Source organism: Nicotiana sylvestris, chromosome 5, assembly GCF_000393655.2.
Source record: "Nicotiana sylvestris chromosome 5, ASM39365v2, whole genome shotgun sequence".
In the NCBI taxonomy this organism is placed as follows: Eukaryota; Viridiplantae; Streptophyta; class Magnoliopsida; order Solanales; family Solanaceae; genus Nicotiana; species Nicotiana sylvestris.
This window is the reverse complement of record NC_091061.1, coordinates 145,652,971-145,664,869: the sequence shown is the minus strand read 5'-3', so window position 1 is coordinate 145,664,869 and position 11,899 is coordinate 145,652,971. Positions and strand designations below refer to the sequence as shown.

Here is an 11,899-nt window from a genome sequence, read left to right as displayed (position 1 = left end):
ATTACCCTGAAGACATGAATTATGTGTCTAATTAAGGGGGACAGAGACAGGGTGGTCAGAATTAGGGCCAACAAAATCAGCCATACAGGCCAGTCCAGCCATAGCTCAATAATGGAAATATGGGAGGAATGCGACCTCACAATAATATGGCGCCTTACCAAAGGCCACAGGGATATAACAATCAGAATTAGTAGTAGGGTTATCATCCTCCTCATCAGCAGCATGGTGAAAGATAGAAAGATGGGTTTGCTAGACTCGAGGCAATGATGCAGCAGGTTATTGGGTCAAATGCAAAAATGAGTGAAAGGGTATATGCACATGAGTTAGCTATAAAGAATATTGAAGTGAAGATAAGCCAGATTTCGATGTCTTTAAATAATTGTCCTCATGGGACATTGCCTGCAGACACTCAAATAAATCCAAAAGATCAAGGCCCAAAGTAGCTGATGGCAGTGAGTCTACATAATGGCAGAGACATAGACTTAGAGTAAGACAGAGTTCGAGAAACCAGACAAGCTGAGACACTTGTACTAGTGCCCATTGAGCTAGATGATGCAATGAAACTGACAGAGGTGACAGTACAGCCTGCCCAAGAAGAAACCAACACATAGATTGAGGTTGAGAAAGCAGCTGAGACAGCCTAGGAACCAGTAGTTGAGTTAGTGTCTAACAAAGAAAATACCTAAATCATTGGAAAGAAGAGACCTCCAGCACCATTCCCACAGAGGTTGGCCAAGTACCAGAAAGAGGAACAATACAAGAAATTCTTGGAGATGCTGAAACAAATCCAGGTAAATATTCCATTGATCGATGCGTTGAAGAAGATGTCTGGTTATGCAAAAATGATGAAAGACTTGATATTCCGAAAATTTGATTTCCAAGACTTGGCCACAGTGACTCTTACTCAGACCTGCAGTGCTGTGGTGACTAGACCAGTTGTTGAGAAGCTGTCTAACCTAGGGAGTTTCACAATTCCCTGCACCATTGGTAATTTTGCTTTTGCTAAAGCACTTTGTAATTTGGGAGCTAGCATAAATCTTATGCCACTGGCGATCTATAAGAGATTGGGTATTGGAAGAGCTAGACCCACCTCTATGTTATTGTAGCTAGCTGACAGGACCGTGAAAAGACCCTCTGGTATCTTGGATGATGTGTTGATTCAGGTAAGGAAATTTGTGCTCCCTGCAGATTTTGTGATACTAGACTACAAGGTGGATGAAGAAATTCCCATAATTTTGGGAAGGCCGTTCTTGGCCACGGGGAGAGCTCTCATTGATTGTGAAATTAGGGAGCTAAAGATGAGGTTGAACGATGAGGAGATAATATTCATGTGCAGAAATCTATGAAGCAACCAAGTGAATTCACCAATTGTTCTCTTATTGATGTTGTGGATATAATCGTAGAAGCTGATAATGAGATGTTAACTATTGAGAACCCTCTTGCTGCATGTCTGGTAAATTTAGATGAGGTGAATGAGGAAGAATTGGCAGAATGGGTGATGGCTTCAGAGGGCAGAGGGTTTTGGGATAGAACTATTGAATTCGAGCCCCTGCATTTAGCAAATAAAGAAACTCCTCCAGCCAAGCCATCCATAAAAGAACCACCAAAGCTGGAATTGAAGACATTGCCCGCCCATCTCAGGTATGCGTTCCTAGAACCTAACTTCATATTACCTGTTATTATCTCATCTAGTTTGTTAGATGTGCAGGCACAACAACTTTTGTAGGTCCTCAAGGAGTGCAAGACTGCCATAGGGTGAACCATGACAGACATTAAGGGGATCAGCCCGGCATATTGTATGCATAAAATTCTGCTGGAATAGGTACACAAACCTTCCAGGGAGCACCAAAGAAGGTTGAACCCCAACATGAAGGAAGTGGTCAAGAAAGAAGTGATTAAGTGGTTGGATGCGGGAATCATTTTTCCAATCTCTGACAGCAACTGGGTTAGCCCGGTGCAATGTGTTCCAAAGAAGGGTGGCATGACGGTGGTCAAAATGATAACAATGAGCTGATCTCTACAAGAACTGTCACAAGCTGGAGAATTTGCATGGACTACAAAAAATTAAATCTGGCCACCCGGAAAGACCACTTCCCACTTTCCTTCATTGATCAGATGCTTGACAGATTGGCAGGGAGGTCCCACTTCTATTTTCTGGATGGGTACTCAGGGTACAATCAAATCTCCATTGCACCAGAGGACAGAGAGAAGACCTCCTTCACTTGCCCAAATGACATTTATGATTTTTGGTGGATGCCCTTTGGCCTATGCAATGCACCCGCCATATTCTAAAGGTGAATGATGGCCATATTCACTGACATGGTCGAAGACATAATGGAGGTGTTCATGGATGATTTCTCAGTGGTGGGAAACTCGTTCGACGAGTGCCTTATAAATCTGACCTGAGTGTTAAAAAGATGTATTGAGACTAACCTGGTACTTAATTGGGAGAAGTGTCATTTCATGGTACAAGAGGGCATAGTCTTGGGACACCGGGTATCAAGCAAGGGAATCGATGTGCATCATGCTAAAATTGACATGATAGCAAAAATGCCACCCCCACTTCAGTCAAGGCAATCAGGAGCTTCCTCGGGCACGCTGTTTTTTACCGGAGATTCATAAGAGACTTCTCAAAAATTTCCAACCCTCTCAATAAGTTGTTAGAAAAAGATCACCCTTTCTTGTTTTCTGATGATTGCAGGGTAGCATTCGAGGAGTTGAAAAAAAGGCTAGTCACATCACCCATCATTGTCACTCCCGACTGGGAGCAACCATTCGAACTCATGTGTGACGCCAGTGACTATGCAGTGAGGGCAATGCTAGGACATCGGAAAGATAAGCTAATGCACCTAATCTATTATGCCAGTAGAACGCTGAGTGGAGCCCAGCTAAACTACACTGTGACTGAAAAGGAGATGCTGGTTGTGGTGTTTGCTTCCGACAAGTTTAGATCATACCCAATTGGCTCTAAGGTAATTGTATATACTGATCATGCAGCTCTCAGGTACTTGATTGAGAAGAAGGAGTCCAACCCGCGCCTGGTTCGTTGGGTGTTGTTACTGCAAGTGTTTGACCTCGAAATTCATGACCGTAAGGTCACAAAAAACCAAGTCGCTGATCATTTATCACGACTTGAAGGAGCTGAATACTCAGTTGAGGTTGAAGACATTTTGAAAACCTTTCCAGACGAGCAGCTACTCGCTACAAGCCTTGAGGAAGTGGCATAGTATGCAGACTTTGCAAATTATCTGGCAAGCCGTATAGTTCCCTATGACCTTTCCTCTGTGCAAAAGAAAAAGGTTTATCGTGACTGCCGCATGTAGTATTGGGATGAACCTTATCTATTTCAAACATGTGTTTACAATATGATCTGGAGGTGTGTCCCCGAGATAGAACAATCTTCTGTTTTGCAGGCATGTCACGCATCGGCGTATAGAGGGCATTTTGGAGGAGTCAAGACGGTCGCGAAAGTGCTAGAGGCCGGGTTCTATTGGCCAACAGTGTTTAAGGATGCACATCAATGGGTGAAGGGCTATAATGAATGTCAGCGAATTGGGAACATTTCCCATTGCCATGAGATGCCCATGAACCCAATTCAAGAGGTTGAAGTGTTCGATGTCTGGGGGATAGACTTCATGGGCCCCTTCGTTATCTCCTTTCGTAATAAGTACATATTTTTTGTTGTAGATTACATGTCCAAATGGGTGGAAGCTGAAGCACTTCCCACCAATGATGTCAGAGTGGTGGTGGGGTTTTTGAAGAAGAATATATTCACTCATTTTGGGACCCTGAGAGCTATTATCAGTGACGGAGGCACTCACTTCTGCAATCGAGCCTTCGAGATGTTGCTAGAAAAGTATGATGTGCACCACAAGGTGGAAACACCATATCATCCTCAGACCAGTGGATAAGTAGAAGTGTCTAATAGAGAGATAAAGAGTGTACTGATCAAGACTGTGAACGCCACAAGAACTGATTGGGCGAAAAAGCTAGATGATGCACTCTGGGCCTACAGAACTGCTTTTAAAACACCAATTGGTATGTCACCATATAAGTTAGTGTTCGGGAAGGCCTGCCACTTGCCAGTGGAATTAGAACATAGAGCTTGGTGGGCAATGAAATAACTGAACCTGGACATTGAGGCTGCGGGCACAACTAGAGTCACAGAATTGCATGAGCTCAACGAGGTCCGATATCTTGCTTTTGAGAGAACAAGGTTGTACAAGGAAAGAATGAAGAGGTTGCAAGACAAGAACATTGTTGAGCGAAATTTCAACCTCGGGGACATGATATTGCTCTATAACTCAAGATTAAGGCTATTTCCGGGTAAACTCAAGTCACGATGGTCTGGACCATTTCAAGTGGTCGAAGTATTCCCTTCAGGGGTTGTAGAGATTGCCTCAAAGAAATACTCTCATACATTTAGAGTCAATGGGTAGATATTGAAACTATATGTGGGCATGATGAACCAAAGGAAGTGTTAGAGATCCACCTGAATGAATGTCAGAGGTCGAGCGAGCCTTAAATGCACTTATCTGCGCGTGCCGCGACGTTAAATCAGGCGCTACATGGTAGGCAACCCATTGTTTTGTTGTAATCGTCGTGCCACAACATTAACTAAGGTACTGGTTGGGAAGCAAACCAATGATAGTTAGTAGTTGTTGATTTTGAGTCTGGGAAGTACTAACCAATGCAGGTGAGCTTGGGTAGTAGATAGGTCCATCGAACGCGGAAAGATTAGGTGAAAAAATGAAATAATTTCGTGCCTAGGAGCGCGCCCATGCTACCCACCGTGCTACAGGCCGCACATATGGGCAAACATTCTGCCTTAGCTCTCAAACACTAGCACGACCGCGCTAGTGGCCACACATATGGCCAAGTACACTGCCTCGACTAGCGGCCGCGCACGTACCGCTCTAGTCCCACCCATCTGATGCGTTTTTCTTTAACTTAATAATAGTTTTTTTATGTTAATTTTTTTTTCTTTCCTTTATTCTATTCCCCCGCCCCCACCTTCTAATTTCTACCCTCTTCAACCCCAGATTTCTCCCACGCTAAAAAAAAAACAAAAGACCCCCCCAGCCCTAACATCCTTCTTCTTCAAAATCCCATCTTCTTCAACTTCCCTCTTCTTCAAATTCCCAACCCAACTTCCCCAAGTTTCAATCCACGCTCTCCCCTACTCTTCTTTACTTCTCCCCACATTTTCTCACTACAGGTATGAGTTCTTTTTTCCATTTTTTTCTTTTTTTTACAGAATTTCATTTTTATGTATTATGTAGTAGCTTTTTCTTTTCTTTTCATAGCAAACATTTGTAGCATATGTTGTAGTGATTATGGGTGGTAAGGTTGGTGGAGTTTTAGCTTAACTTAGTATATGATTTTGGGGACATTGTGGTGGTATTGGGTTACAACATGCTTGAAATAGGGTGTGAGTATATAATGCCTACAAGGCGTTTGTTTAAATGCCTCAATGAATATAATTGAGTAATTGTGACCAATTGTGCGCGTGAAGTCTGAGTAACCGCATTGAGTCACAATTTATTTTTGTGGATTGTGCTAATGTTATTCCTTTTTCCAGGTACTATGGCTCCATCTAGGAAACGTCGCACCACAGGTGCCTCTTCCAGCAGTCAAGCTGGATCGTTCATGGCACGCGGGTCAGCTCCTGCTCGTCCCTTTGACAGTAGCAGGTTCGTCTCTGCCAAGGCTCATGACTTCTTTGCAGATAAGGCCCCTAAGAAATCGATATAGGAAAGGGGCATTGATATAGGGTCAATCCAGCTGGGCTGCCCTCACTAGTATACTGAGCTGGTAAGGCAGGGGTTACAAATCTTCATTGACGAGCTGAACGAGGGGAATGCGATGGTTGTCCATGATTTCTACGGTAATGTAAAAGAACATGTGAATGGCGTAGTGACTATGCATAGAAAGGCGGTAGAGGCCTCTGTTGAGGCTATCAGAGGATGTACCAGCTACCCCCTCCTGTGGATCTATATGATGACTATTATGAGGGGTATGACAGATCACACAGCAGTGGGAGAGGTTCTTTGAAACGATCTGCTTACCTGGAAAGGAAATTGTCTGGATGAAGTATGGTCAGAAGTTTCACTCCTCGGTGCTAACCTTTGAAGGGAAGTGCTGGTTGTATGTTATCAACAACCGCCTGATCCCGTCTTCCAAACACTACGGAGGTGAATGGTCCTTGAGCGGCTCTAATTTAGTGCTTTATTAATGGTCACAACTTTGACGTGGCCAAAGTGATTCATGAGGAGATGTTCACTCGTTGTCCGGTGAAAAGGTATGGGTTCTTCTTCCCTTCCTTGGTTACTCGACTTTGTCGGGCAGCTCAGGTGCCGGAAAATATGGATGTTGATGGGAGAGTGCCAAAACACCATAAGTTCCGAGCAGATAAGGTCACTACGGGTAAGGAGCCGGTGGCAGTAGGGGGTGATGATAGTGGTAAATCTGATGACTCTGAGTAAGAGGAGGCTGAGCAGGAGGATGTGAGGGCCGGGCCACGGGCCCATGAGCAAATTGCAATAGATGCAGCGCCATCTGGGACTGCAGCACCATCTAGAGCTACTCAGGTTACCTGGTTCACAGCTTTGGAATAGGAGGTGGCTGGATTGCGTACTTCGGTCACTGACTTGGGGACACGTGTTGACACGGTGGCAGCCCAGCAGGTGAAATCGGAGAAGAAGATATTGGGTTGGCTAAGATCTCTGGGTCGTGCTTGCAGCTTGAACCCAGACACGGTCTTCGATCAAGAGTGATCTTTCAGGGAAGTTCCTTTACCTCATTGTTCTTTATTTTGTATGTCATGAGGACATGTCTTTCTTTTAAGTGTGGGGTGGGGGATACTTCAATGTATGTATGTATATGTAACAACTTGACTGTTTGATGTTTTCTTTGTTTTTCTAGATTGTTTTCAATGGTTTTGAGTAATAGTCAAATTAGGTAAGTTTAAAGTAGGTAAGTTGACTTGTCCCGACGATGGATCTCTTTCGACGGGGTTCTTGAGGGTCTAAACTCGACGTAAAAATTGGAAAAAAAGAAGAAAAAAAAACAGGAATATGTTGGACTCTTCCCGATGAAGGATCTTCTAGATAGTTTTCTTGAGGGAAGTAAGTCTAAAGAAAATATCAAAAAGATTTCTTTTATTTTAGGAAGTGTAGTAACTCCCCCTTGGTTTTTCTTTGGGTCACGGTTCTTTTCCAAGGGTTTTGCTTGAACAGGGTATAGTTAGTTTTTCTTTATTTTGTTTTTAGTTTTTAGTTAGTATTGATGGACTACGAGCTGAAATAGAAAGAGAAACCATTGGCGTTGATACATCTGAACATAGTAAACACTAGAGTGTAACGCTTAGTCTCAGTGGTTGATTCTTGCTAGAGTGCCATAAATTGTATGTTTGTAATTGACTTGAATACTCAAACGAGAGTGTCTTGATAAGACAATCTGGAGTGAGTCATGTGCCATATGTGTATGAGTTGTATTTTATTCTATGCTCTACATTTGATGCCTAGAACTTGCCCCGTGTGTTTGCAAAGCGAAATAGTAGCTTTATATAGTCTTAGAAGTGATATAGGCATTTCTTTGTTAAGCCAGATATATAAAGTAGACCCACCTAAATGCAATACATCGTAGTTAACCCCATTGAGCCTATAAGCCTGTTTCTTTGGCAACCACATTATGAACCTTACCCAATTGTTTGAATGGCCCACCTGCTTGGACCCTTTTACCTCCCATAAGCACTTGAATGGTCATGAAATATGCAAAAGCTAAAGTGTGTGGTGGTGGTTTGGTTTTTGAGTGGAACCGATGAAATAGAGAAAAAGGTGCAGTTTTTGAAAAAGTAAAAGAATAAGCACCACTTAAAAAGAAAAAAAATAGAATGAGTAAATGTAGTAGTTGATAAGTGGTAACTTGATACAATTGCACCTAATGGAGTGGGATGTTATAAATAAAAATGCGGTGGAATGTCTGGTTGACATAAGTATGGTTTTGAAGGTGAATGTGATTGTATTAAAAGTGCTTAGGGAGGTTAGTCACTATATCCAAATATATCCTACCCGTCCCTTAGCCTACATTACAACCAAATGAAGTCCTAATTGATCTTAAACTGAATGAGCTTCAAGCCTATGGTGCATCTTTGTGGTATGTGAATGTTCTTTGTGAGAGTGAGCGAATTTTGTCTATCTAAGTTCCTAATTGTTCTTAATATTATTATTTGTAGAACTACTCTCTTGTGTGATATGAGGGCATATGATTCACGAAGGAAAGCTAAGTCTTGACTTCTGTATAGAGTAATTTGAGTAAGTACGAATATTGCACGGCACGTGAGAGTCGACTTTTGGGGCAAATATTGTTCACTACTAGACGTAACTTTGGTGATTTGTTCTTGGTGTGATACGTTAGGGGAAAAGCTTAGCGTAGGAACCTTTACAGAGTGTGGTGGATTGCTCGAGGTCTAGCAATGATTTAAGTGTGGGGTGTTGATAATAGGATAGATTCATGTAATTTGGCGACTGTTTATGCCCCAGCTTGACTATGGTTCACTGTTATAGGATAGTTAAATGATGATAAATTGGCTCTAATTGTGAATTTCATGTTTTGGAGGAGCGAGTTGCGCGTATGAGGACTTAGAACTGTGTTTGGAGCTAAAGTGAAGCAAGGGAAGCCCCTCAGAGCTGAGTACGTTGAAAGAAGAGAGAAAGAAGTGCTGAAATGATGACCCATACTAGCACGACCGCGCTAGCCCAGGAGTTCGAGGCAGAATACTATGCCATATGCGCGGTCAGTAGCACGCCCACTAGCACGACGACGCTAGTCCAGTTCGGAAAAATATAATTCAGGGGTAAACTTGGAAGTTCGGGGGTAATTCCACTTAACCTATAAGAGGTCCAGCTCGCCCAAAGGGAGATTATCAAGGTTTTAGACTGAATTGCAGGCAAGAACAAGTGTGAGAAGAGCAATCAACCATTAGAGTTTTTCAATCTTCTCTTTATTATCTTTATTTGCACATTATGAATACTTTTGTGGTTTTATCTTGCTTTGCTATGAGTAGCTAAATATTTAGTCTAGGGTTTTGATGGAACCTATTGAAGGATGAACTTTATGTTATATTAATATAGTTTGCCCGGTTTAATCTCTATTTGTTCAAATACATTCTTGTTGTAGTTAATTGATAGGATCATCAATTAGCTGTGCCTATTTAGTATGTATTGCTCGAGAGAGAGTGCATATTTAGGCAATTGTTGAACAACACCACTCCCAAAGTATATGAGGGATCAATAATCGAGGGTTTAAAGGCGGGATTAGGGATAACGAAGCCTTGGGTGCGATCTAAAGTGAGCTGTATTAAAAGCCAACTAGCGTAACTCGGGAGAGTGTGTCTAGTAAATTGTCGTGATTACTTGGGAGAGATTTACGGTAATAAGTGTCACGACCCTAACCCCGAACCCGGTCGTAATGGTGCCTCTCGTGAAGACAAGGCCAGCCAATTAAACCCAATTCACCTTTTTAAAACAGTTTAACAATATAAAAGCAGTCTAAGCATGATTTAATGATAATAGGTAGCGGAAATATAACCCGACACAGCCTTAACCGGGGTGTCACATGTCACAAGCATCTACTAGGGTATAAATACAACTAAAAGTCTGAAGTGTACAAATACATACTAATGAAATGAAGAGAGAGAAAAGTGATGCTGCGAACGTTGGCAACTACCCTGCTAAACTCCAATGATTCTGCATCCGACCAACCAATACCCGCTACCGGGTTCAGAAATACCTGTATCTGCACACAAGGTACAGGGAGTAAAGTGAGTACTCCAACTCAGTGAGTAATAATCATAACTAAAGTCTGAATGGTAAGAAATCACGTAAAGCATATCAAGATACTGTATAGAAGCAGTTCAAATCCAGTAAGAAAGCAGCGAAGCTGTAAAATCTCTTAAAACATCTTAGCTCAACTTGAAACTTCTTTGAAAATGACTTTTTCAACAGTTATGCAAATGAATGCAAAATAATTAGCGTAGATAAGCACAGAAATCCACCCCTCGGACACTAATACACAATTTAAACAGGTAAATGGTATGCAAATAAGAAAAGATAAGCGCATAAGGTTCGCCCCTCGGGAACAATGTCATCAAATACGCCCCTCCGGCAATGTCTTTGAATAGTACCAGCCCCTCGGGCTCAATCTCAGAACAATACTAGCCCCTCGATCTCAATCTCACATCACAATGGGTACCCGCGCTCACTAGGGTGTATAGACTCCAGAGGGGCCCCTTACGGCCCAAGAGCAATATCAAGTCATCTCGTGGCATCAAATCTAGGCCCTCGGCCTCATATCAATCAACAAGCCACCTCGTGGCGAACACATCTCAGGCCCTCGGCCTCATAATCGAATCAGTATCTCACTACTGTGGCATGCAGCCCGATCCAAAAGTATCCTCACAATACAGGCCCTCAGCCTTACTCAGTCAAAAATCACATAAGCCACTTGGGCAACAGTAAAACATGATGCTCAGCCCAAAATATTATTTGAAATATCATTTCAAGTGTTAAAGCAAAATAAACTTGGCTGAGTTTTGAAAACAGTGGAAAATAACATGACTGAGTTCAAGTATAAAATCAAAACAGTGAGAAAATATCAACAACAATCCCCGAAAGGTTCAAATAGCTATCACTAGGCCCAAATATGGCATCCAGCCCAAATATGGCATTCAACCCAAATAATGATGATAGCAATTAGTTTTCAGTCAAATACGCGGTAAAATCATCAATTGGGATAGACTAAGTCACAATCCCCAATAGTACATGACCCCACGCTCGTTGTCAAGCGTGTGCCTCACCACAATATAGCACTACGATGTGCAATCTGGGGTTTCAAACCCTTAGAGCATCATTTAAAATTATTACTCACCTCGAACCGGCTAAATCTCTAGCTCGCAACATCTTTGGCCCTCGAATCGGCATCCACGCGCGTTGAATCTATCCAAAATCAGAACGAGTACGTCAAAATATGCTAAGGGAACAAAGCCCAAGCAAAACAATCAACAAAGGGCACAAATCCCGAAATTACCAAAACCCGAGCTCCGGGCCCACTTCTCGAAACTCAGAAATTTTTATATCAATCGATTTTTCATCTTCTCACGAGTCTATGCATATCAATAATACCAAAATCGGAGTTCAAATGACCCCTCAAATACTCAATTTAAGGCCTCTTAACTCAAGCCCTAATCCTCCATTTTTATCCCTTTAATTCATTTAATTTCAGCCTTAATCCATGAAATACTACCATAGAAATGTGTTTTAGGTCCAAAATCCTTACCTTAACGAGGTTCCCTTGAAATCCCTCTTCCAAATTATCCAAAAGCTCTCAAACCGAAGTCAATAATGGTGGAATAACTCAAACTCGCAAAATAAAATGACTTATATGTTCTGCCCAGGCCTTTCTGCATCTGCGGCATTTTAACCGCATCTGCGGTACCGCATTTGCGGTCTACCCTCCGCATATGCATAAATCACTTAAGGGACCAGAATCCGCATTTGCGATACAAACTCTACATATGCAACTCCGCAGATGCGGCTATCCTGACCGCTTCTACGGTCCCTGCCAAATTCCTCCCCATTCGCCTGCGGCCATTCCAACGCATATGCGGCACCGCACCTGCGGTCCCCAAACCACAGGTGCGAAAATACCAGAAGCAACAATATCGGCTGCTACAACACAATTCCAATTTCTCTGCTAACCATCCGAAATCACCCCGAGGCCCTCGGGACCTCAACCAAGCATGCCAACATATCCCATAACATCATTCAAACTTGTTCCAACCTTCGGAACACACCAAACAACATCAAAATGCCAAATTATCATCAGATTCAAGTCTAAG

The 11,899-nt window shown here is 42.5% G+C and overlaps 1 protein-coding gene across 1 annotated transcript; it reads left to right on the top strand.

Moving 5' to 3' along the window:
- The first annotated feature begins 824 nt into the window (after nucleotides 1–824).
- On the top strand, nucleotides 825–1,346 carry LOC138869453 (uncharacterized). Its single transcript, XM_070147071.1, has 2 exons — nucleotides 825–1,068; nucleotides 1,189–1,346. Exons 1-2 carry the CDS (start codon nucleotides 825–827, stop codon nucleotides 1,344–1,346), a joined length of 402 nt encoding a protein of 133 aa, XP_070003172.1.
- Nucleotides 1,347–11,899: the final 10,553 nt, after the last annotated feature.

Bases quoted from the DNA above. Each gene is read 5' to 3' on its own strand.
- LOC138869453 (XM_070147071.1), top strand. From the start codon at position 825: ATGTCTGGTTATGCAAAAATGATGAAAGACTTGATATTCCGAAAATTT. The intron at 1,069-1,188 runs GTATTGGAAGAG...TGCTCCCTGCAG, and splicing joins GGCGATCTATAAGAGATTGG to ATTTTGTGATACTAGACTAC.